Source organism: Mustela nivalis (assembly GCF_964662115.1).
Source record: "Mustela nivalis genome assembly, chromosome: 8".
Classification (NCBI taxonomy): Eukaryota; Metazoa; Chordata; class Mammalia; order Carnivora; family Mustelidae; genus Mustela; species Mustela nivalis.
The window spans coordinates 77400557-77427989 of NC_139027.1; the positions used below are offsets into that span (position 1 = coordinate 77400557).

A 27433-nucleotide genomic window follows, 5' to 3' on the forward strand; every position below is an offset into this window, starting at 1 on the left:
ATTCTTCACTTAGAATCAAATCATATTTTTTACCATGGCCTTTAAAATACCCTACAGGACTAACCCCTGTCTATCTTTCTAACCACATTTACCATGTGCTGCAGCTTTTCGGCCTCAGTCACGACTTTGTTTCAGTCACTGTAATAAGCATGATTCTTTGCCATCTCAGATTCACTCTGCCTGCTCATCAATAGGCTGGCTCTTTCTCATCTCTTAGAGCTCAATATTTCAGACCTAAAATGGGTCTCCCAGATATAATATTATTATAGGACCCTATTTACTTCCTTCATACAATACTATATAAAGCACAATCTGCAATTATCCTTGTTTATTGCCTGCATCCCCCATGTTTACTTCATAGCAGTAAATATCATGAAGAAACCACATTTGCCTTAATCACTTCTGCATAACACAGAGCTTAGCACTTAACAGCTGCTCTATAACTATTTACTAAATGAATGTAAGAATATATACAACATGGGGCACCTGGGTGGCTCAGTGGGTTAAAGCCTCTGCCTTCCGCTCGGGTCATGATCTCGGGGTCCTGGGATCGAGCCCCGCATCGGGCTCTTTGCTGAAGAGCCTGATCCCCCCTCTCTCTCTGCTTGCCTCTCTGCCTGCTTGTGATCTCTGTCTGTCAAATAAATAAATAAAATATTTTTAAAAAAAGAAAAGAATATATACAACATGGAGTATAGAGGAGTATACATTTTCCCCAAAAAACTATTATACTGCCTAAGAGTTTAGGCAATAGCACACAGGCACTCTTTTTTTCTTTTGAAAGGGTGATGGTACAAAACATTCCAATTCTTAGTGACTTGAGATTTTTCATATTCAAAGTTGTCTTTTCTCTGCGGACACATGAGTATATGCAAAATCAGTTGCTGTGATAATACTAAGGGAGGAAGCACTAAACTAGGGCAACTAAAAATCAAGCGAAGGGGGGTTGAAGAAACCTGCAGACACATAAATATTACATTAAAATTGGGAAAACCACAATTAAAAATCTTAAGAGCAGAGGGAACAACTTTTTAAGAGGCACCTAAATAAGCTTCCCTGAGTACGAAAAGGAGTGGTGGAATGTCAGCAAACATCCATCCATAATAATCCATAATAAAAATTAAAATCCATAATCCATAATAAAAATAAATCCACTTGGAAAGAGCCTCAGAAATCAGATAGGTGTTTTTTTGTTTTTTTTAATGAATTAGAAGTTTGAGATTCAGCGAGGTGCAATGGTTTACTCAAAGGGAAACCTATGTTCTAGTTATGTATCTAGAACCCAAAGCCCCAAACAGCAAGACTAGGCTTGCTTCCCATTCCACAAACATTATATTAACAACATTCTGGCGCGTGGGAGGCTCGAGGAAAGTTGCCTAGAGAGTTCCCGTTCATTCATTCCTTTCCTGAAGTTATTCAGCGCCTCCTATATGCCAGACACACTGCTGAGGATGCCGCTGATGCGGACAAGGCCATGATGTGCTAGTGAAAAGGATGCTTCCTCCCCCATCTCTGATGACTTGAGACACAGCAACAATCTAGGTTTGCCTGGGTTTTCCCAGGTCTGCCCCTACGCGCTAAGAGCTGAAATTTGACTGAGAAGATGTGCCAGGTGACACACGGCAGCTAGGAGGAGTTTTCCGGGTGTAGGTTGGAAGATAGAGACCGCAGACCGTTAAATGTAATGAAACTTCTCACTTTAAAAAGGGATGTTATTTCCCAAATGAGCGCTCCGAATTTTTTAAATGGCCCCAGAAAGACCGGAGCCCGATCTCCCGGCTCACGCGAGCACTCCGGAACTCCGCCAAGGCGGACGCTCAGCTCACCTTCCCGCCCGGCGAGTCAGAAGGCCCGGGATTCTGTGTGTGTGACCGCATCTTCCGGTTCCCGCCGGAAGTTTTTCAAACACCGGAAGTCCCGCCTCTCTTTCTCCCTTACTCGCCGCAGAGGCGCCGGGCTACCGAAGCGGGATGGAGCCGAGCGGGACGGAGGCGGGGCTAGAGCGAAGATTCCCGTGGGAGCGCTGAGGTGGGGCCTGGCTCCAGGAGCCCGGGGCGAACTCTCTCTCCCCGGATCCGGGTGGAAGTGGGGCCGGCGGTGCTACGAATTCGGACCCGCCTCCTTGTTCTTTGTCTAAACCCACTTTACTCTCTTCGCGTCCCGCGCCTTCTTTAAATTCGGTCACTAATGTTTCTTCTCGTTACATTATTTGTAATTTGCAGTAGGAAAGATGAGAAAAAAATCAAATTTTATTCCTTCTAAAGTCAATTTTGGTTTTCGTTAATGAACTTACCTCCCGGTGTTTTAAGCGTATTTTAAAGAGCGTCTCATGATTTCCTAAGCCACGAGGTAAGGGTTTTTCTCCAGTCTATGAAAATACCCGAATCTTGCGTCTTCTGAGAAGCCCTCATACAGTCCCTGAAGTATATGCTTCCTCAATGGAAGAGTTTAACCCTAGTGTCTTCGTTGTCTTACTAAGGCCTCTCAGACAGCTCGTACTGCCAAGTACATTGATTTGAAAACCTGGTTCTCTTCGAAACTTACTAGTACACTTGGGCCAATCCCTTTTGTCTTTGAACTTGTTTTCACCCCCTCCCTTCTATCTTACCCCATACCTGATAAGGTACCCCCTTACATATTAGCAGTAAATAGAGAATTAATTTAATCAAGGTAAACGCAGATCCCACATACCTTACCTTGGGCAAGAATGAGAAAACCCTACCCTATTTCATTTTCAGATTTTTGGAAAGTGCTGTGGTTTGAGTCCTGATAACCCTAACCCAGTGTCCTAGGTGAGCCTTGCTCCTAATCCAACATTTCTGTTTCCTTTCCCACAAAACACAAAAGTAGCTCCTGCTTTTTATTTTGAGGACTCCCCACTTGCACTCCCTAAGCCCCACTTTTTTTTTTCACTGAAGTTAAAAGCTATAAAGGCCTCCCTAGCAATTCTTCTTTTCCTTTTCCTTGAATGTATTTTCTCAAAAATAGGTATTTAGTAGAAATGAAAAATGACTTGTTTTTTGGTGATGTGTTTTTTGCCAAACCCTAAACTCGGAGTTAGAGTTTTTGCCAAACCCTAAACTCACAAAAACAGACAAAAAAATTAGACTGAAAAATTAGGGAAATTTGTTGGTAGTCTAGATTCAAATTTAGTAGATGAAAATCCTGTGGATTTGGGAAGCCTGGTTGGCCTAGTCAGTAGAGCATGTTACTCTTGATGTTGGGGTTGTAACTGTGAGCCCCATATTAGGCATAAAGTTTACTTAAAATTTTTTTTAATATTTGAAGAAAAAGCAAACTGAATTTTTTTTTTTTTTCAAGATTTGTATTTATTTAGCTGATGGAGACAGCAAAAGAGGGGACACAAGCAGGGGGAGTGGGAGAGGGAAAAGCAGGCTTCCTGCTGAGTGGTAAGCCTGATCCCAGGACCCTGGGATCTTGACTCAAGCTGAAGGCAGACACTTAACTGAGCCACCCAGACGCCCCAACAAACTGATTGTTTTAGAGTATTCTGTAGAGCAGCTTTCCATGCCAATGACTCATTTCCATGTGTTTTTGAGTACTGAAAGACCAAGCAAGATATTGAAATGTCTTATGAGTGGGCTTTGCTACAGAGTCACCCAAAGTGAGGCTAAATTTTACTTGATGTTTGAAACAGGAAGAGAACAAGACTCTTTTTGAACAAGTCTGTTCAGCTTTATCTAAGCTTCTTGGTGAGTAAGGATCAGTTTCTGAGATTGTTCAGAGATTCTGGTGGTTTTTTTTTTTTTTTTTTTTCCCTTTCCCTTCCTAATTTGTAGTCTTATGTTGCCTTTTGAAATGGTTCCAGAAGATTTGGAGCTGCCTGCTGTAATCACAGTCTGCTCCATAATTTCTAGTTATGAAAATACTAGAGAACTCATTACAGTTCAGGATTATGGAAAGGAAACCAGGTCATAATAAGAAGAAGAATTTACTCTTTACCATTCACCTACTTTTGATGTTGAATTGTGCTATACAGGTTTCAGGTAGGGGATGATAAAGTTAAGGTAAATCAGTATATTACGAAATCTTTTGACATAATTTCTGCTCTGGAATTTACAAACAAGATTGAAGACTACATATAATCATAAGAGGCGGAGAGCCATACAAAACAGTCTAGAATCACGGTTAGGTTGTATATCAAAGTAGCCACAGTATAAAGTGAGGGCAGGCATAGGAGTTAAGCACTATAGTGTTGGCTCCTGACTCTTCCACCAGGGATATTTGCCTTTCAACTGGGGAAGAAAAAAGATTACTAAGCAAAAGTAAATAATCTATAAGGTTTTAGACATCAGACATCTGGGAAAAATAAAAGCTGGGGCGGAGTCCTCTAAAATTAATGCAAGTGGTAACCTACTCCAAAGACAAATTTAAGACTGTCCAGGAAACATTTCTTTGTTGGAATTTTGCAAGACAATCACTCCCACTAAAAGCTGTCAAAGGAAATTTATAATCGCTAAGTATAAACCAGGCGCCACCACAAAAACTGCCTTTTCTCTCTAGGACCGTGCCCAATCTTTTGTTTACTTTTGGATATTAAGTGCTGAATTTCAAAAAATTCATGGCTTTAGTCTGGAACAATCTGGACTCTCACCTGAGATTTGTGCAATAGTGTTTGGGAGTAATGAAACATGTTTTGGATTTGCTTGCAGGTATTTTATTGCTGCAAAACATACAGCTGTTCATCTGGTATTCATTGTATGTTATCACTTTCTTGTTATTACCTGTGTTTTCAAGTCCTTTCCCTATGGGTTCTATCTTTCCAGGGACACTGTAATAGTAATAATGATAATGACTTCTATTCATGGATCATCTAATTTGTGTCAGTGTTAATGTTTTTACATGTATGTGTATTTAACTCACATATTAGCTCAATGAGATGTTGTTGTTATCCTCTTTTCATAAATAAGAGGACCATCCAAAGTCACATCAGGTATTAAACTGCAGATCTGGATTTAAACCTAGTACTCTTTTTTTTTTTCTTTTTTTTCGATTGATTTATTTATTTGAGAGGGAGAGAAAAGACGGGAGGGGCAGAGGGAAAGGGGAAGAAAGAATTCTCAAGCTGACTCCCTGCTGAACTTGGAACCCAATGTGGGGCTCAATCCCAGGACCACTTGATCATGACCTGAGCTGAAACCAAGAGTCTGTCATTCTTTTTTTTTTTTTTTTTTTTTTTTAAGATTTTATTTCTTTGACACAGATAGACAGGGAGAGAGAGAACACAAGTAAGGGGAGTGGGAGGGGGAGTGCTCAGCAGGGAGCCTGCTTGACTCCATCCAGGACTTTGGGATCATGACCTGAGCTGAAGGAATATGCTTAACCAACTGAGCCACCCAGGTGCCTCTACACCCAGTTCTCTTAAAGACATCCTATAGCACCAACTCAAAGCAAAGATCTTTACTTCCCACTGTGTTGGCTGGTGCAAGACTGAATCTATGAGATTCTCAGGAACTGTTAAACCTCTAAATAGACATAATAAGGCCCTTCACCCCCCTTGACTTCAAACTAATCAAAGTTCCATGGGAACAAAAATTCTAAATATAGATGCACTATATTTTGCACCCACTAAATTGTAAGGTATTTGGATCTGAGTCTTGGGACTAAGTCTTAGTCATTTTAGTCTCCCCTTCTCCAACTTCTCCTTCCTCCCACACAGTGTCTAATAATCTTGACAAATAATAGGTACTTAATAAAACTGTAGACTAACTTGTGGCCCAAAGAATGTGCTTGGAATAGGAAAAAAAAATATCCTTCCTCATACTATGAAGGCAATCTAAAGCTCCTGCCTCAGTGGATTACCATTTAAAAACTCAAGTGTACTTTTGGAAGCTCCAACATTTTGTCCCTGAGAGTCAATCACCTAGCAAATATAGAGGAGTCTATTCCAGATTAGAAACTAAGGCCTGTTTCGTGAATTTCCATATTAGCCTTTCCCGTCCACTTTCTTGCTCTTAGAGGCTCTCATTCCTAACACTGAGACACATTGGCTTCAAGGAACTTCTCTCAATAATTCAGCCAGGAAATTAGAGATTTCCTGCAAAAGATGAGAGATTGGTTGAGTTCCCAAACTTGGCCTTTCCTATTACTTTTTCAGCCTAACTGGGAGCAGCAACATAATTCCAAAGTGCTCGACTAGTGGACATTGTTCTAGCCCAGAGTAAGTATGTCAGTCCTTTGTATAAAAGAAAAAAGATTCAAGGGATTAAAATCCTGAGTTTTGATAAAAAATTTAATGGATCTTGAGGAGCCATCAGTTAAGCCTGAGAAAATTAATCATAGATTTTTCTAGGAAATAGATATTCAGGCATCATTCAAAGGGATTAGATACATTTAACTTATCTTACATGAAGTATAACTGTGGGAACAACATGTTGAATTAGAATATAAGTTCTGCTTTAGCTGAAAACGGAAATTTCCAATGTTTTATCCCACTTACTTTTTTTTAAAACAAATCCTCAAGATATTTTGTAATGAATACAATTAAAAGCAAGTTTAAGGGTGTCTGGATGGCCCAGTTGGGTAAGCAATGGCCTTTGGTTCAGGTCATGGTCCCAGAGCCCAGGGATCAAGTCCCACATCAGGCTCCCTACTCAGCAGGGAGTCTGCTTCCCCCTCTGACCTTCCCCCTTGCATGCTCTCTCCTTCTCTCTCTTCTCTCTCTCTCAAATAAATAAATAAATAAAATCTTAAAACAAATTAACAAACAAGGTTAAGGGACACCTGGGTGGCTCAGTTGGTTAAGCATCTGCCTTCAGCTCAGGTCATGATCCCGCGGTGCTGGAATCGAGTTTTGACTCAGTCTCTATGCTCAACAGGGAGCCTCTTCCTCTCTGTGTGTGCTCTTTCCCCTGCTTGTGCATGTATCGCTCTCTTTCTCATACCCATAAATAAGTAAATAAAATCTTTATTTAAAAACAGGCAAGATTAAGACAAAAAATACCTGAATAATAGATGAAATACTTTATTGCATGGTCCACTGTTCCATTCATCACCTGCCTAGCAAATTCACTGGCAAAAAGCCTCAATCAGTTCATTCATGAGCAAATATGTTGCACAATACTCTCATAATGAGTTTCTCATTCTCAAGTAGTGTCCAGGGACCCTCTCAAAGGCCCAAAATATCCATTAAGCAACCTGAAATCTAAGCATAGAAGCTGCACAGGGTTCATTGGGATCCTAATGATGGCTTGGCTGGTTGGGTTGCAGGAAAGGGATAAAAGGCAGCATAATGGGTCCAAATTTATTTTGTTCCTTACATAGAGAGCCATGTCTGGAGATTAAACATCAGAACTAGGGTTTGTTTCTAACACCTTTGGTCTATCTTACAGCTTAATAAGCTGGAACTATCCTGCAAAGTACTTGCTAGAAACACTCATCCAGAACGCCTACAGAGTTCTAATACTGGAAGCTTCACACACTAACTGGAATTCAAATTCAGAAAAGCATTATGTGTCAGATCAGTTTATGTCCAAGTTTGCCTTTTTTTTAATACTGTTTTTGAATGTAATTTACATAGAGTAAAACTCAGCTATTTTATTCTGACAAACACATAGTAATGTAACCACCACCTCAGTCAAGGTATAAAACATTTCCATCACCTAAAGAAAAAAAAAATGCTCCTTTGTAGTCAGTCTCCTCCCTGATGCAACCACTCATCTGTTTTCTGTCTCAATAATTTTCCCTTTCCCAGATTGTCATATAAATGGAATCATACAGTAAGTAGCCATTTGAGTCTGGTTTCTTTCACTTAAGATAATGTATTTGAGATTCGTCAATGTAATTGCATGCATCAGTAGATTTTTTTTCTTTTTATTGCCAGTTAGCAGTCCATTGTGAATATACTGCAGTTTGTTTATCCATTCAATAGATGATGGAACTAGTTTTTTCCACCTCTTGCCTATCATTAATAATGCTGCTCTGAACATTCATGTACACATTTTTTGTGTAAGCGTATATTTCCATTTATCTTAGGTAGATAAATAACCTAGGAACAGGATTGTTGGGTCATACAGTAAGTAAGTGTTTAGTTTTATGAGACTAATAAATTGTCTTCCAAAGTAGCTGTACCATTTTGCATTCCCACCAGTAATACATGAGAGTTACAGTTGCTCCACATCCTTGCTGGAACTTGATATTGTCAATTTTGTTTCTTTCCATCTACCCTTTAATAGGTGGGTAGGAGTATCTCATTAGAGTTTTAATTTAATGACTAATGATGTTTATTACTAATGTGTATATTTGCCACCCATATATCTTTTTTGAATTGTCTGTTATTTTGAAGTGTCTGTTATTTGAAGTGTCATTTTGAAGTGTCTGTTATTAATATTTTGACAATTTTAATGGGATTTTTTGATTTGTGTATCATAAGAGTTCTTTATATACTGTGCATACTAGTCCTTTATCAAGTATGACACTTGGTTTTAAGAGTTGTAAGTTATCACAGGCAGTTGCCAGCATAATGGCACACAGAAAAATGATTTCTTCTCTGACCACAAAGAAAACTCTGCCATTGCCAAGTGTTCTTCAAGAAGCTAGCTAATAGATGATATCAAAACCATCAACATTTTTACATACATGCCTTTTTCTGAAACCAACATCACTGCAGACAGAAAGCATTCTTTGTAGAAAAGTGACCTAATTTCACAGTGAAGTATGATCACCCTAAAAGAATGCTTTAAAATTGAGAAGCTGGTACCCACAAGCTTTTGCAAACAATGTGGAAAGTTAGCTAAGCCACAGTTCATACAGCATAACTGGGTATTTTGTTTAGACTGGGCCATGTTCTGAATATAAAAACATCTAAATAGCTTACCAAGAAACTTCTTAGTGGAAGTAGGTATTGAATATATATGGGCCTTTGATAACTCTGTACCATGAGTTTTTGTCAGGAGAACCAGGTCAATAATTCCTGTAACTTTCAGGCCTGTTTCTAGGAATTATTAGCTAGAGTGTCCCAAATTTCAATGCACGCAAGAATCAGCAGCAGAGCTCCTTTTAAATGCTGATTTCTGGTCCCTAGCCTCCAAGATCCCAATTTAATTAGTTAAAGGTGGTATTTACATGTGTATGACAACACCAGGTGATTCTGATGGGTTGTTCAATGTATTACAGAAAGATTGGCCTGATTCTTATTGGGCACTTGATTTAAGAAAGTTAGAGGATTGAGCTGTAGCAGTACGGTTTCTAAATGTAGTGTTTTACTTTAAACGTGCCCTTCGAAAAGGTAAACTAGGTATTCACTATTCTTACTAGCCACACTGTACCACTACTGTGGTATAGATTATTAATTGAAAATAGCTTTTACTTACAGATTGCTTGATATTTCTAAGATACTCTGCTAAATACTTCATATAATTTTTTTGTTTTAAAAGTAACCCTTTGAGGCAAACAGGTGATATATTTATCCCCATTTTAAGATGAAACTGAAGCTTAGAAAGTTTAATTAATCCAAAATTACAGAACACAATTAAATATATGTATTACAAATCTCAAAAGCTAAAAAATAAAGTTATATAAAATAGTTATCTATCTACTTCAACTAAACCCATATGTTTTAGTTATCCACTGATGCATAACAAATTATCCCCAAGATATTATTTTAGTGCTGTAAATATTTTAAATAATCTGGTAAATATACCGGATGAACTGGAGTCCAGAGAGACAGAGTCTGGATAAGCAAGAGTACATGTTCAAAGATATACTGAAAATAATGTCTGGAAAAAAAATAATGTCTGCATACCATTTCATAATATAGTAAAACTTCCAATTAGAAGATAAGTAAGTTCTAGGGATATAATGCACAGCATAATGAGTTTAGTTAACAATACTATATCATGTATTTGGAATTTACTAAGTAAGATCTTAAAAGTTTTCATCACATGGAAATGTTTTATGTTGGTTGAACAGTAAATAATCTCATTAAAAAATAATTATATAAAATTAGGTCTTTCCTCATTCTAGGAAGTGTTATATCTGTACCCTAAAACACAAACCACTGAAAATTGTTCATTTCACTACTGGACCTTTAAGCTTGCTTCACCGTGCACTAGCCTTCCTATAACAAGAAACCACAAATGCCAATAGGAATTGATAGTAATCACCTTGGATCCTGCTCGTATCCACATCCAACCAGCACTGGCTTTGATCTCTTCTCCGTCAAGCTTGAAAGCTCTGACCCTAAAAACTGTGCTTCTATGTTAGACTTCTTGAGTTCTTTTCAAAATAGGCTTGATATCTCACTGCTGGTCTGATTATCTGTTATTCTTTGCCACCCAGGATTGCCAGGATTGAGTTTGCCTACTTGAGATTTAATACTATGTTTTGTGTGTATAAAACATTCACAGTGGTCTGAGAAGTGGATCTTTGCATTTCTAAATATCATCAACAACAGGAATGAATCAGCAATGTTGTTTTAATAGCATGCATAACTGCCAACATCTTAGAGTCATTCATTGCAGTTGCTTCCTGGTTTATTTAGCAAACACTGCATATGAGCTATCATGGTAACCCAGTTGTTGCCAAGTGCACTGGTGCCAATTAAACTGTTTTCTTCTCTTTCTGAAGATATTTCTCTCCTCATTCATCTAGATGCTGCTAGATGGTTCTGCTGGAGGTCAAAGTCTAACAGAAACAGAGCATCTGATATACTTACATCTTGCCTCATGGGATAGATTTATCAGGAGAAATATCAAAGAAACAATGAGGGGAACAGCTATATTGAACTTAATTTTAACCAACAAATACCTGGTTGATGATTTACAGGTGACAAAAATCCTGGGAGAAAGGGTTGATGTTAGCTGGAGTTAATGGCTGGCCAGGCATGATACTGGACTGAGGGTGAAGAGTAGCATGTACAGTGGCATAGCCCTTTCTTTACAGTGTTCATTGGCCATTAATAGGAACAAAAACAAAGTCATGTACAAATCTGAGCAAAGTAGTGGTGTCAAGAGGACTCGTGTCCAGTTGCATTTTTTTTTTTAAAGATTTTATTTATTTACTTGACAGAGAGAAATCACAAGTAGATGGAGAGGCAGGCAGAGAGAGAGAGAGGGAAGCAGGCTCCCTGCTGAGCAGAGAGGCCCATGCGGGACTCGATCCCAGGACCCTGAGATCATGACCTGAGCCGAAGGCAGCGGCTTAACCCACTGAGCCACCCAGGCGCCCCCAGTTGCATTTTTTAAATCTGAATTTATTTGAACATTTTATTTGTTAGCATAGTTATATGATTCAAAATCCAAAATATACAAAAAAGAATATGTAGAAATTATCACCTCTGTTCCACAGCCACTTAGTACCCATCCCTATGAGCAACCTATATTACCAGATTCTTGCACATCCTCCCAGAGGAAATTATTTATATATGCAATCTAATGAAATGATATATTTTATCAAATCTAGGATGCCATCGTTGCATACATGATGCAATTATTCTGTTTATATGTACTATATATGCTTTTTATTATATATACTATATAGTATCTTATTATAATACTACAAAATAATTTTTTAAAGCCCTGCCAATTAAACCATGTCTTATTGTCAGTTATACAATGAATTCTAATTTCAGAGACATCAAAAATGTGAAAATCTGTGCGTTTTATAAACAAAAATATATGATGGTTTTTTTTTTAATTTAACACAAAAGATAGCAGCCTGTGTTTTTGATTCTGTACCATGCTTACTTCACTTAACAATACCTCTTGGAGTTTATTTTGTATCTAAGGCATTTCTTTCTCCTCTTTTATGTGGGAACACTATAGAAAGTGGTGTTTAGCCAGTATGTCCTAAGTCAGAAGGTAAAAAAGGAAGGAATAAGACACTCTAGAAAAGATCATGAAAAAGCAGCAGAGGACTGGAAACAAACAAACATCAATAACCATAATTTTGTTCCTTTCATCCCCGAGGATAAAGATCTTCAAATTGGAAAGTGTAGAACAGATACCATGAAGAAAGACTCAAGTTTGCAGTAAAAAAGAAAAATACTAAGATGATATCTAGTCAGTTTATAGGAGTTCAAGTCTCTGAGTGTGCACAAATACAAACTACAACACTAAAACACACAGATGTTACAAAATCATACGTGGGAGTCACTATGAAATATGATAGAAAGAAGAGGTGACTAAAGGTTTTTGCACAAGTGGAAAATGTAGATTATAGGAAATACAGACTGGTAAAGTTTTTCATTCATTAAAAGTTCTAAAATACATTATTAAAAAGATGGTTTATTAGCATTTAAAAATAAAAATGTCATACTATTTTTTAAATTAAAAAAATAAAAAAGAGGTAATTAAAAAGCCCCAGAATAGGTTCACTGAAAATCTTATGCCACAGCCAGGTTGTGGCTATGGTGTGGGGGAAAGAACTAAAGAGACGCTTGCTTTGCCAGCAAACTAAATTGACTGCATCTTGTCAACAATCACATGACTGTTTCACCTCTGCTCCAAGTGACCTATAAAGAGCAACAAGTATGCATTGTGTATCAACTACACTTTAAAAAGATTCTCTTATTTAAAAAAAAAAAAAAGAAAAAAAAAAGGAATAACAATCGTAATTAGGTGAAAATTGGAATTGAAATTGAATTCAAATCCTGTCTCTGACACTACATAGTGACCTTGGGCATGTCATTTCATCTTATTTTTCTTTCTCTAAAATAAGGAGATTACATTTATTAACTGCTAAGTTTCTTCCAGTGAATTATATTTTAACTATAACCTGGTGGTAACTATATTATATATAACTGTATATATTTTAACTATAATGTGGAGAATTTGGAAGATCTAGAGTTTGTTGATGTAAGCAAAATGTCTGATGTCTCATGAAATCTGTGGAAGTGATGAAGAATTGTGGATTATATTTCTACCTGGTTCCAATCAGATTGGCATTTCTGTACCATGTGTTGATTAATAAATCAAGTAAAATCATAAAATTAGGAGAAACGCTACAAAATCATCTCATACTACTTGGGGGAAAAAAAAAAACCAATCCCTGAAATCAGTAAAAGGAAACTTAGTAATGTTGTCCTTGAACTCCTCTAACCTTTGGAGGTTCCTCAAAAATTAAATACAGAGTTGCTATAGGACCTAGCATTTCCACCCTAGATATGTACCCATGAGAAATGAAAGATGTGTTCATATAAAAACTTACACATGAATGTTCATAGCACTGTTTTGTAATCGCCAGGAAGTGAAAATGACTCAACTAACCATCAGCTGGTGAAAGGATAAGATGTAGTGTATTCAAACGATGGAATATTATTTAGCTTTTAAAAGGAATGAAGTACTGATATATACTACAATATGGCTGAACCTAGAAAACATAATCCTAGATGAAAGAAGACAGACACACAGGCCACATATTGTATGGTTCCACTTACATGGAATGTCCACTATAGGCAAATTAATACAGAGAGAAAGTAGGTTGTTGGTTGGCAGGGTATTGGAGTGGGGGCAAGAGGGAATGACTGCTAATGGGTATAGAATTTCTTTTGGCAGTGATGAAAATGTTCTGAAATTAGGTAGTGGTGACAGTTATATAATCTTGTGAATAAACTAAATATTACTGAATTGCACACTTTAAAATGATGAATCTTACATCATGTGAATTGTATCTTATTAAAAAAAAAATAAGTGGCATCTGGATGATTCAGTTGGTTAAGGTCTGACTTAGGTTTGGGTCCTGATCTCAGGGTCCTGGGATCAAGCCCTGCACTGGGCTTTTCGTTCAACAGGGAATCTCCTCCTCCCCCCCCCCTTACACGTTCTCTCTATCTATCTATGTATCTATCTCTCAAATAAATTCTTTTAAAAAATTAATTTGAAAGGCACTTATAGAAATTCAGTGTCAGGGGCACCTGGGTGGCTCAGTGGGTTAAGCCGCTGCCTTCGGCTCAGGTCATGATCTTAGGGTCCTGGGATCGAGCCCCGCATCGGGCTCTCTGCTCAGCGGGGAGCCTGCTTCCCTCTCTCTCTCTGCCTGCCTCTCTGCTACTTGTGATCTCTGTCTGTCAAATAAATAAATAAAATCTTAAAAAAAAAAAATTCAGTGTCAGAGACCAGACTTCATAGTTTTATATGGTAAAAAGAAAACAGAGTTTGAATTGGCTCTGATATTAATTCTGATATTAGGACATAAGACATATTATAGCTTCCCTCTGTGCTCTTTCTTGGATCACTATATCTGAGTGAAGCAAGCTGCTATGTTTTGACAACACCCAAGCAGCCCTATGGAGAGATCCACATGGTGAGGAGCTCTAGACTTTAAGAACTGAGTCCTCCTGCCAGAAAACAGAAAGAGCTTATAAGTTATGTGAATGAGCCTTCTTAGGAGTAGATTCTCCCTGTCCAGTCAAGCATTCAAATGATTGATTCATTTGGGGACTTAATGGGAGACCCAGAGCCAGAACCACCCACCTAAGCCATTCCTGGATTTCTGCCTCTTTCTTTCTGGAATGATGAAAATAATCTAGAATTACATAATGCAGTAGTGATAGTTGCACAATTTTGTGAATGTGTGAAAAATCACTGAATTGTACACTCAGAAATGATGTAAAATTACATATACTTATAACTTTAAGCAACTGAGTTTTAGGATACTTTGCTTCATGGCAATAGATGACTAAGACACATACTTTAAAGGACACTGAACAAACCTAAATGTGACACAAGAAGGACAATCAGGAGGTCACTGGGGTGTGACGCCCTGTCACATGTAGACTGCACTTGAGGTGCTTTGCTTTTGTCTGGAGTAGGAAAGTCTGAGGAGGACCTGGCTTCTGAGTGCAAATATCTTCCAGTTGGATGACATCGCGTTATGGCTAAATAAAACATCCCTTGTCATGTCCCATCCCTCAACAACAATTCAGCATCCATCCTTGGACAAAAGTGACTTTTTGGGAACTGTGCAGTCTAACACCAAACACTAAGGAGTCTGGGAGGAATACCGCCCACACTTGTGTCAGGTAATGGACATAGAAACTTCAGTCCCAGCTGTGCACTGTGAACCAACTCCAACCCTTCTTGACCATAGTCTGGGAGCCCTGGAAAACATGTCTCAGACAATCACTCATGGATGAGATAGCCTTGTGGAAGTCCAGCTTTCCAGCGGAGAGGTTCCAGGGTACCTTTGAAGCAAAATTAAAAAATGAGTTTGGATGCCATAGTTAGTAAAGACTGGAGGAGGTGATTGCTACTTCAAATACAAAGACAGCAATGGAAAGCTTCAAGAAACATGAAAAATCAAGGAAACGTGCTACCACCAGAGGGTCACAATAATCTAGTAACTGACCTGAACAACATGAAGATCTGTATTTTATCAGATAAATGAATTCAAAATAGCTGTTTTAAGGAAATCAACAAAACTAAGAGCTGGGTTTTTTAAAATGATAAACATTGATAAACCTTTAGCTAAACTAAAAGAGAAGGTTCAAATAAAATTAGAAATGAAAGAAAAGACATAACTGATACCATAGAAATAGGATCAGAGAGACTACTCTAAATAATTGTAAGTTAACAAATTGGACAACCTAGATGAAAAGAATAAATTTGTGGAAACAAACAACCTACCAAGACTGAATCACAAAGAAATAGAAAATCAGATTAGACCAATAATGAGTAAGGAAACTGAATGAGTAGTCAAAAAACCTCTCAACAAAGAAAAGCCTGGAACCAGATGGTTCCCCTAGTGAATTCTACCAAACATTTAAAGAATTAATACCAATCCTTTGCAAAGTCCTCCAAACAACAGAAGAGGAGAGAATGTTTCCAAACTCATTTTACATGGCCAGAATTACCCTGATACCAAAGCCAGCTAAGAACACTACAGGAAAAGAAAACTACAGGCCAATATCCCTGATGAATATAACTGCAAGAATTCACAACAAAGTATTAGCAAACCAAGTTCAGTAGGTAATTAAAGGGATCATAAATGATCAAATGGGATTCATCCCTGGGAGGCAAGCATGGTTCAAAATATGCAAATCAATAAATGTGATACACACCAGTGATAGAATGAAGGATAAAAATCATGTGATCATCTCAATAGATGCAGGATAAACATTTGATGAAGTTTGGCCTCCTTTTTTGATGAAAAACTCTCTATAGGGTATAAAAGCAATGTGCCCCAATATAATAAAGGCCATATATGACAATCGCACAGCTAACATTACACTCAATGGTAAAAGTTTGAAAGCCTTTCTTCTAAGGTGAGGAACAAGACAGGGGTGTGTGTCTACTACCATCACTCCATTTTAGCATAGTACCGAAAATTCTAGCCAGAACAGCTAGGCGAGAAAAAGAAATAAAAGAGCCAAATTGGAAAGGAAGAAGTAAAACTCTCTGTTTTCAGATATTGTGATTTTATATGTAGAAACTCCTAAGCTTTACCAAAAAACTGTTGGAACTAATCAACAAATTCAGTAAGGTTGCAGTCTATAAAACTAACATACAGAAATCAATTACATTTCTACTTGCTAACCACAAAATATCTGAAAAAGATACAAAGCAATCGATTATTTTCCAGTCTGTGTAGGCAGACCTTCTCTATGTAACTCCAACAGGGAAAAAAAGGAAGAAAGAAAGAAAGGAAGGAAGGAAGGAAGGAAGGAAGGAAGGAAGGGAGGGAGGGAGGGAGGGAGGAAGGGAGGGAGGAAGGAAGGAAGAGAGAAAGAAGAAAGAAAAAGAAAAAAGAAAAGATATGTTTGGATTCTTATTAAACATTTGGTAAAAGCCATAATTGACCCACATGAGAAGGGGGCCCTTTAAAGGAAGTTACCAGAAGGGTCCCAGGTGAGGCTCTGATGGCACTGTTAGAAATGTGTATGTCCTAGGTGGGAACAAAGGATATCCTCTTAGGGAAATCCAAAGTTACTTCTCCTACCAGCCACCCTCATGATATAGTATCCTATTTTAGGATACTCAGTTGCAACTTAGAGCAGACCACAGCTGAGCTGTTCTTGTCAACTGATATAAACGTTTGTTCTCTCTATCAAACTACAAGCTGTGGAGTTCAGGATCTCTGACCAGTGCTGAATGCTGAGCAGTGGTGACAGCTAACATCCTGGTTGGGCAAAGATTTTCACAATGGTATTATGTGCATCTGCACTATCAACTTCTAGTGTTTTCATTGTGGTTTCACATAACTTCTCTCTCTTGTTTGATATCAATGCTGTGAGTAGGTGGCAGCGATGACTCTCCTCTTTTATATGGGTGAGGACACTGAGGTTCAGAGTCGTTTAGTGATTCACTCCAAATCACACAGCTGATTAGCTGGTCAGGCAAGGACTTAGAACCTGGATCCAGTCCATATTCTAAGAGAAATGTCACAAGCAAAGCTGAACTATAGGTAAATAGATCCTGCTCGGTGGCGACCAGAGGAGTTTTTGGTAAACTTCAAAGCAAATTAAAGCAAACAAGCCAGTGAAAGAAAGACTTGTCTTAATGCATACACCCCAACCATTTTCCAGAGATAGTCTTCCACCTGCCTCTTCTGTATTAAACTTATTCATGGAAGGAACAAGTGTGGGGTTGCTTGATTTGAAAATAGGACAGTTGGACAGTTTCCTTTCTTGGAAAAGGACAAATATCTTCTAAGGATAATAGGAAGTAATGAAAAGGAAGCATGATTTCCCCCAACTGTGGCGTGCAAGAGAGAAATCAGTGATAATAACCAGGAGTTTAAATTGGTTTAAAAACTGTATTCCCATGGTAAGCTTAACCTTTTTCTCTTAAAAGCTTTGCTGGTGCTCCCTGGGAAATTCATAAGGATTGGAGGGCAAGGGGTCTCTGGCTCTGTTCCTGGTTGCATCACCCTGAAAGCTAATGGCACAGTTCAAACAGTGAGTATACCTCTTCCAGGAGACTGTGTTCTGCAGACTGAGGGAGGGTGGACTGGGAGCACTGGGGAAGTAGAATAGGAAAAATCAACAGCACTGCCTCCTTTTTCAAACAGACTTTTGGCTCACACCAGTACTAGTCACCAGACCTGGACTAAAACAAGCCCCAAAGGCCAAGGAGGTAGGCAACCAGTCTTATCTTTTCATCTCCAAGAGATCCATGATTCCAGGGAAACTGAGAAGCTCAGGTCTCCAGTGAACCACATAAAAGCTCTGTGTCATTTCATATGCAGAGTGGCATTTTCCCCTTAATTAGCCTAGTCACATTTCATCAAAGAGTCGATTGCTCCTTTCCAGAGACACTGAAGATGTTCTGCCTGCCTGTGGTGATAGAGGGATGGAGAAACATGAATCCAATGCTTCTCTTATTCATCGTTTGTCTCAATCTTGAGCATTTTCTTACTTCCACAGGGAGACAACAGTTTCTTGTGTAGGAAACATGGGTTTGGGAGCCAAATAGACTACAGTGAGTCTTGTTTCTATCACTCACAAGCTATGTGATCATGGGCACAGTATGTCCCCTTTAAGACTCAGTTTACCCATATATGAAACATGAATACTGCCAGTACTTACCACATATAGTTCTTGTGAAAATTGAGTAAGATCATGTATGTAAATACCTAACACAGGACCAGGCTCACAGTACTTGCACAACAAACATTGGTTCCTTTTCCCCAAACTTTTATTCCTAGCTCTTTGCCAGAATCTTCAACTATGTCAGTTACTTGGTCAGAGTCACCTGGGGGAGTGAATTTACCCAAAGTGTCCTTCTTTTTACAGAAACGTGAAGGCTCTTGGGGAGACCAGGCCCTCTGAGTTGTACCCCAGGAATGAGAAAAATTTGTATTGAACAGTCTACCATACTGTTTCATCTGGTTTCCTAGGTTGAAGGCATACATCTGAAAGACATGGTCAAAGTGAGGAGTCAGGGTTGAGATAAAATGTGTGACTAAAGGTTATGAGTGTATCTTTGAGTATGGAGCAAGGCACAGGCTAACTGGCTTTCTCAGAGTTAAAGCTGGGACTCTGAAAAAAAGCTGACCTTTGTAGAGTCAATGAACTCTTCCTTATGACCTGAAGACTTCCTTTTCTTGGTCTTTTTTTCATTTAATCATTCAGCAAGCCCATACCATTTATCTTAGTTTCCAGTGGCTGTACCATAAACTAGGAGGTTTAAAGCACCAGAAATTTTCTTCTTTCACAGTTCTGGAGGCCAGAAGTCTGAAATCAAGACGTCAATAAGGCTTTACTACCTCTAGAGACTCTAGGGAATTATCCTTCCTTTCCTATTCCAGCTTTTGGTGGTTGTCCTCATTCTTGGCTTCCTTGGCTTATGTCCTCATCATTCCAATATCTGCCTCTGTCTTCACATCACCTTCTTCTCCATGTCAGTCTCCCTCTGCTTTACTTTTAAAGGATATTTGTCATTGAATTTAGAGCCCACCTAGATAATCCAGGATGATCTCCTCATCTCAAGATCTTTAACTTAATTATATCGGCAATGACCCCTTTTCTAGGTCACAGTCACAGCTCCAAGGATTAGATTCCAGAAATTAGGAGCTTAGTGATCCTACCTTTTGAGGGTCCACCATGAAGCCTCCTTAAACCACCCAAATCTTTATAGACCAACTGATTCATGACAACATGAGCCCAAGTATAACTCCTTTCAGGCATATTTGTATTATAAATATTTTAACCTAAAAGAAAAGAGCAATTCTTAATTTAGAAGGAAAAATAATCACTAATCGTGGTATTTGAGGTACTATCAAGGAACCGTTTCTTTCTTTTCATCATTTTCTTCCCAGAAAGCTCCCCTACTTCTACTTCTCACTTTATAGCTTTGTATTATGTGTTCAGTCCTAAACTAATCACAGGTGAGGGATGCTTTGTATTTCCACGGTTGGCTTAGTGCCTTATAGACTGATCAGGAAGTCACTCCTAGGGCTGGGGAGGTCAGGGAGGACCCAGCCTCTGAGAAACACATAACCTTCCATCAAAAGCAAAACAAAACAGTCTCAAGAAGGAAGTAGGAGTTGGTGGAAGGTTGGTGGAAGGCAGCTACCATTCCTGTATGCTACCCCCTTTCCCACCAGCTGTAGCACTGACGCCTACCATACACAGTGCTCCACCACATGGATCATACCTAGTTGGGGGCACTTGGCTGGAAGGAAGATGCAAAAAAGCATTTGGCATTTCTGCATGTGCTATCCTGATAGCTCTGAAATGCCAGAGGCAACAGGAGTAGGCTTTTTTTGTGAATATCAGCCGGATCTTTTAAAAAATGTTCTTTCAAAAGACAGCTACCTTGTCATAAGGCAAACAGCCAAACATGTCCACTCAGTATTTTTAAATTACCAAGTTTTCAAAGCACCAGGAAACAAAGCTCTTTTCAGAGCCAACAGGTTGGCAAGAAGTTACAGGAAGAAAGACCCAAGATATTTGCCTTTAAATCAGCTTAGAAAAAAGTAATAATAAATAAGCCTGTAGACTATAGGAAGATTAGCTGTATCTTACTTAGCCTGATTTGAACCTGTGACCTGCAGGTAAAGGGTAAAACTTTTCCTTCCAGAGGAAATGTCAAAATGGCAATTTTCACAGAGCAACCCCTGCCCTTGAGTTAGCTAGGAACCTCCCTTTCTCTAGCTCTGTACTCAGGGAGCTTATATTTGCTTTTGATACAAGTTATACCTTGTGAGGGAACTGTCTTGATTGTTCCTGTTTTGTTATTACTCTTACCTTTCAAATCTACCTCAAGTAGCCTCTGGGCATCTTACCCATGGAGCAGCACTAATAAGAGTTAAGTTCAGGCAGTGGAGCACTGGAGAAAAACTACTGCCTCATTATGCAATTGTACTACCATGGGATATATTTTATCTTACTCATGCTATTATGCCAAAGACCTCCAACTGGCAGCCTACTAGAAATGTCTGCCTTGCAGATTTTTTTACTTTTTAAATGAACTGCCTACATTTAAAATTATAAAAATGAAAAGAGTTGGATTCAAATATTTATTCTGTCTCTCCCACTCACACTCTTTCCTCTTCTAGGACTGCAGTTACATTATATATATATTAGGCGGTTTAAAGTTGTTCCACAGCTCAGTGATGACCTTTTCATTAAAAAGATTTTTTTCCACTCTGTTTTATTTGGGTAATTTTTATTGCTATTCTTCAGATTCACTCAGTTTTTTCTTCTGTGATGTTTAATTTGCCATTAATTTAAATGCAGTTTTTCTTCTCAGATTTTGCAGTTTATATCACTAGATCTTTGATTTGGGTCTTTTTAATACTATCTGTTCCTATTTGGACATAGGGAATTCTGTTATACTTACTTTTAATATTTTTGTCTGTTAATTCTAACATCTGTGCCAATTTTTCATCATTTCAATTGTGTCAGTTTATTTTTCTCCTCATTATGGGACACATTTTTTTTTTTAGCTTCTTTGCATATTTGGTAATTTTTCTTAAGTAGGCTCCATACCCAATGTGAACCCATGACCCCAAGATCAATTGCACTCTCAACCAAGAAAGTCAGCCAAGTATCCTATATACCTAGTGATTTTTGATTGGATGCTAGACATTGTGAATTTTAACTCATTGCACAATGGATATTTTTATTTACCCTTAAATATTCTTAAGTCTTATTCTAGGATACAGTTAAGTTAGTTGTAAATAGTTTGATCCCATTGAGTATCCTTTTAAAATTATTAGGCAGAACTGAAGTAGTGCTCAGTCTAGGACGAGTTTTCCCTACTAATAAGGCAAGATCTTTCTTAGTATTCGATGCCCTGTGAATAATGAGGTTTCCCATTCTGGCTGTGGGAACAGGCACTACTTCAAGCACTGGGTAGGTGCTAGATCCTCTCAGGTGGTTCTTTCCCAGGCAGGGAGTTTACCCACATATATATACTATTTGTTACTTGGGTAAAAACTTGAGGAAACCCTTTCTGTATATCTTTTCTCTAGTACATCTCACCTCTCCAATACAGTGTCATACAATTTTTAGCCACTGTGGTCTCCTAGACTGTTAGCTGTATCTCCCCAGCTCAGCAGTCCACCAGGCTATGTCTGGATTTTTTCCTCACTGAACTATGTCCTGGAAACTCTCTCACTGCATTAAGCTGAGTCAATTATAGGACTTGCTTTGTTTGTTTCCCATCTCAAAGGGATCATTCTTCATTACTACCTGACATCAAGCATCTTAAAAAAAAAAAAAAAAATCATTGCTTCTTTTTTTTTTTTAATTTTCGGTACTGTAAATAAGCTATGGTGAATATAAAGTAGAAGGTAAGTGAGAGGAGGTAACTGGACAAGGAAGTTACATCAGATGGACTCTGAAGAGGTAGCTTTTTTTTTTTTTAAGATTTTATTTATTTATTTGACAGATAGAGATCACAAGTAGGCAGAGAGGCAGGCAGAGAGAGAGGAGGAAGCAGGCTCCCCGCTGAGCAGAGAGCCCGATGTGGGGCTCGATCTCAGAACCCTGAGATCATGACCTGAGCCAAAGGCAGAGGCTTAACCCACTCTGCCACCCAGGTGCCCCAAAATCATTGCTTCTTATATTTTATCCTTTTCATGATTGCTTTGATGGATAGATAAATCCTGGCTTGTTATTTTTAGTTGGAAGTGAAAGTTTTTCTCTTCTTAAATTTCATTATTTATTTGTATTTCACATAATGAAATAATACATGTTTAAAATTCATTAAAAAGTAAATCTACAGGGGCACTTGGGTGGCTCAGTTGGTTAAACATCTGACTCCTGATTTTGGCTCAGGTCTTGATCTTGGGGTCATGGGATTGAGCCCTGCATAAGGCTCCTCCCCAGGCTTGGGCTTGGGATTCTCTCTCCCTCTCCTGCTCCTGACCCCACTGCCTACTTGCACCATCTCTCTCTCTCTCTCTCAAAAAAAAAAAAAAAAAGAAGAAGAAGAAGAAGTAGAAGAAAAGTGTCTATAAAAGTCAGTACTTCCAGTTCAGGAAAGATATAGCAAGTAATTTAAAAACTAGACAGAAGGCTCTGAAAAGTAAATGATAGCAGACATATGTAGGAAGGAAACCAGAACTAAATGTACTAATGACCTGACCTGGTGATGAGTTCTTTTTTTTCTTTTCTGTATCTCCTGGTCTGGATTCAAAGACCAAATTCCCAAACTATACCAACTATATCCCAAAGAAAACCTCTTTCTGGCTTGAGGTGCACAAAAGGGGACAGTTCTGAATAGCACAGCAAAGTCTTTGAGAGCTGAACAGACATTGAAACATAGTCCATAGAAGACAAATTGGAATTGTACCCTGAACTTAACAGGCTTATTGCCTATTAAAATAGAGAAGTAAACAAAATATTTATATTCTCCATGGGATTTAACTGAGACAAAGAATCTTATAGTATTCAAAATCTCAATTTAAATGTTTTGGATCCAATTCAAAATTACTTGACTTATGAAGAATCAGAAATAGCTCCATAACTAACAAAGGAAAAGACAACTGATAGACACCAATCTCTAGTGATGCACATGGAATTTTCAGACTTTAAGGGACCATTTTATTCATATTCCAGTAAGTAAGTATGAATATCCTTAAAACAAATGGAAAGACCATTAAAAAAAAAAAAATCTCAGCAGTGGGCTCTCTGCTCAGTAGGAAGCCTGCTTCCCTCTCTCTCTCTCTGCCTGCCTCTCTGTCTACTTGTGATCTCTCTCTGTCAAGTAAATAAATAAAATCTTAAGAAAAAAAAATCTCAGCAGAGAAAAAGAAGTATTGAAATCAAGAACCAAATGGAGTTTTTAGAACTGAAAAACACAATAAACAAATTTTTAATAAACAAAATCTAGAAATCACTTGAGGGGATCAGTAGCAGAATGGGAAGGACAGAAGAGAGAATCAGTCTTGAAAACAGATTAATAGAAATTATCCGATCTTGAAAATACTCAAAGAGGCAATTTCAAGGGAAATTGGAAAATATTTTGAATCATTAGAAGACATTAGAAGATATTTTGAACTAAATTAAAATTTAAATACTCCATGTTAAAGTTTATGAACTACATTTAAAGCAATGCTGAGAGAAGTCTTTAGTACTAAATGCTTAAACTAGGTGATAAGAGAAAGAAAACTACACAAGGGTATCCCTCATGATTGCAGTTGTAAGAATCCTCAATAAAATATTAACAAATGAAATACAGCAATATGTAATAATCGTAATACATCACGAATCTATACCAGGAAGATAAGGCTAGTTCATCATTAAAAATCAAATCAGTGTGGCTCACCATATTAAAGACTAAAGAAAAAGAAGTGATCATATTAATTGATGCAGAAAAAAGCATTGACAAATTCTAACATTCATTTATGACAAAAGAAAAAATCTCAGCAACCTGGGAATAGGCACATTCTTAATAAAGTGTATCTATAAAAACCCACCTCTTCCTTAAGAATAAGAAAAAGACAAATACATCCACTTTCATGATCCCTCTTCAATATTCTACTCTAAGTCTTAGTACAATTAAGGCTGGACAAAATAAATAAAAGGTATATATGTATGTATTGCAAAGCAAAAAATAAAAATGTCCCTATTTGCAAATGATATGATTGCTTACCTAAGAAGGCCCAAAGGATTTGTAAAAGAGCTTCTAAAACTGATAATGGACTTTAGCAAGGTTGTAGAATACGAGACTAGCATACAAAAATCAATAGCATTTCTGTATACCAGCAATGAATTAGAGAAAAGTGAATTTTTTAAAAATATCACCTATAATAGTTCCAAAATAAGTGATAGTTAGGTATAAATCCAAGAAAACATGTGCAAGATTTATATGCTAAAAACTAAAAAACACTGATGAAAGAAATCAAAGTAGCCCTAATAAATAAAGAGAAATATAGTGTTCATAAATCAGAACACTCATGTAGTTGTGTTAATTCTCCCCAAAGAGTTGCCATATTTAGGGGGGAAAAAAAAAACATTTCAGGATGCCAAATTAAATTTGAACTGAAAGAAATCAAAGTAGCCCTAATAAATAAAGAGAAATATAGTGTTCATAAATCAGAACACTCATGTAGTTGTGTTAATTCTCCCCAAAGAGTTGCCATATTTAGGGGGGAAAAAAAAAACATTTCAGGATGCCAAATTAAATTTGAATTTTAGATAAGCAAGGAATATTTTTTAGTATAATTAAGTTCCATGCAATATTTGGGATGTTATAATGCTAAATATTCATTTGGTTTTTTTATCTTAAGTTTAAACTTAACTGGATGTCCTGTCTATTATCTGGCAACCATGCAGGGCCTACCTGATTTTTGAGAATTAATGCAATAATAGAACTTTTTGTAGATGTAGGGAGACTGATTCTAAAATGTGAAAAGGCAAAAGACCTAGAATAACCAAAATAATTTTGGAAAAGAAAATTTGAGGACTCACACTATTCAATTTTAAAACTTAATCTATTTTTTTAAAGACTATTTATTTATTTGACAGACAGAGATCACAAGTAGGCAGAGAGGCAGGTTGGGAGAGAGAGAAGAGGAAGCAGCCTTCCTACTGAGCAGAGAGCCCCATGCGGGACCCTGAGATCATGACCTGAGCCGAAGGCAGAGTCTTAACCCACTGAGCCACTCAGGTGCCCCTAAAACTTAATCTAAAAATAAGTAATCAAGATAATGTTTAGACCTAAATAAAATAGACCTATGGAGTAAAATAAGAGAGTCCAGAAATAGATAATCACAAGTATGATCAGCTGACTTTTTAAGATAGTTTGTTTTATTAAGATAAAATTCACATCTATAAAATTTACTGTTTTAATCATTTAAAGTGTACAATCCATGATCAATTGATTTTTTACAAAGGTAGGAAGACAATTCAGTGGATAAAGGATAGTCTTTTCAACAAATGAAACAACTAGACATTTGTATGCAAAAAAAAAAAAAACAATAACCAGCCTATGCCTCAGAGTATTTTATAGAAAAATTAACCTCAAATGGGTCATAGATCTATATGTAAAATCAGAAGTGTAAATTTTATATCTAAAAATCAAAGGAGAAAAAGATTGTGACCTTGAGTTTGGCTAAGAGTTCTTAGGAATAAAAAACTGACCCATTAAAGAAAAAAAAAAAATGATGAATTGGACTTCATCAAAATTGAAACTTTTTTCTGCAAAAGACGTTGTTAAAAGAATTATAAACGACCAGCAAATATTAACAAATCACATATCCAACAAAGGACTTGTATCCAGAATACATAAATAAACTTCAAAACTCAACAGTAAGAGAACAACCCAGTTTAAAAAATAAGCAAAAAGTCTGAACACACTTCACCGAAAAAGACATAGCATGGCCGATAAGCACTTGAAAGATGCTCAACACCGTTAGTCATTATGAAAATGCAAATTAAAACCACAGTGAAATACCTTTATACACCTATTAGAATGACAGAATGAGAGAAGAGTGAAACAGCAGCCAAAATGCTAGTGGGAATGCACAACAGCTGGAACCCTCATACACTGCCCGTGGGAATGCATAATGATAGGGACACTCTGAAAACAATTTAGCAGTGCTTTTAAAAAAATTTTTTTTAATTTTTATATTGGTGGTGGTGGTGGTGGTGACAGGTGGTAGCTATAGCAGTTCTTTTTTTTTTTTTTTTAAGATTTTATTTATTTTTTTTAACAGACAGAAATCACAAGTAGGCAGAGAAGCAGGCAGAGAGAGAGGGAGGAAGCAGGCTTCTTGCTGAGCAGAGACCCCGATGTGGAGCTTGATCCCAGGACCCTGGGATCATGACCTGAGCCGAAGGCAGAGGCTTAACCCACTGAGCCACGCAGGCGCCCCAGCTATAGCAGTTCTTATAAAGTTAAGTATATATTTATAATATAATCCATCAATCCCACTCCTAGATAATTATTCTTAAGAACTGAAAACTATACAGAAATGTTTATAGCAGCTTTATTTGGATTCACCAAAAAACTGGGAACACCCTAAATGCCCTTCAGTGAGTGAATGGCTAAGCAAAACATAGTATACCTTTTCAATGGGTCACTAAGTGATAAAAAGGAGCAAATTGCAGCACCTGGGTGGCTCAGTCCTTAAGCCTTTGCTTTGGCTCAGGTCATGATCCCAGGGTCCTCGGAGGGAGGCCCCAGTCAGGCTCCTTGCTCAGCGGGGAGCCTGCTTCTCCCTTGCCCTCTGCCCTCCCCCTGCTTGTGTTTCCTCTCTCGCTGTCTGTCAAATAAATAAATAAAATCTTCCCAAAAAAATCTGTGAATATATAAGAAGGAGCAAATCACTGATACACTCAACAAATGAGTGAAGCTTAAACACATTCTGCTAAGTGAAAGCAACCAGTATCAGAAGGTTACATATTGTATGGTTCCATTTACATGATATTCTGGAAAGGGCAACACTATAGAGATGAAGACCTGATCAGTAGTTGGCAGAGCTTAGGCACCGGAGGCAATTTCACCACCAGAGGTAAAGCAAGGGAGTTCAGAGCAGCTAATGGAACTGTTCTGTGTTCTTACTGGGGTGATAGTTATAC

General features: G+C 37.8%; 2 protein-coding genes across 5 annotated transcripts in view; one reads left to right on the forward strand and one right to left on the reverse strand.

Moving 5' to 3' along the window:
* The window catches only part of SRBD1 (S1 RNA binding domain 1), a 199079-nt gene extending 197147 nt beyond the window's left edge, over positions 1 to 1932 (reverse strand). For both annotated transcript variants that reach the window (XM_082746976.1, XM_082746975.1), the window contains exon 1: positions 1827 to 1932. In XM_082746976.1, coding sequence (XP_082603102.1) covers positions 1827 to 1877 — 51 coding nt within the window. In that variant the 5' untranslated portion in view covers positions 1878 to 1932. The remainder of the gene's footprint in view (positions 1 to 1826) is intronic.
* Positions 1933 to 27433, forward strand: part of PRKCE (protein kinase C epsilon) — a 516689-nt gene continuing 491188 nt past the window's right edge. Inside the window, exons 1-3 of one of the 3 annotated variants that reach the window (XM_082746981.1) lie at positions 1933 to 2028; positions 17751 to 17854; positions 17968 to 18032. Coding sequence is in view for 1 of the 3 variants with exons in the window: in XM_082746978.1 (XP_082603104.1) it covers positions 17838 to 17854 (17 nt within the window). In the remaining 2 variants the exon portion in view is untranslated. The remainder of the gene's footprint in view (positions 2029 to 17750; positions 17855 to 17967; positions 18033 to 27433) is intronic. The other 2 variants (XM_082746980.1, XM_082746978.1) reach the window with 2 other exon arrangements.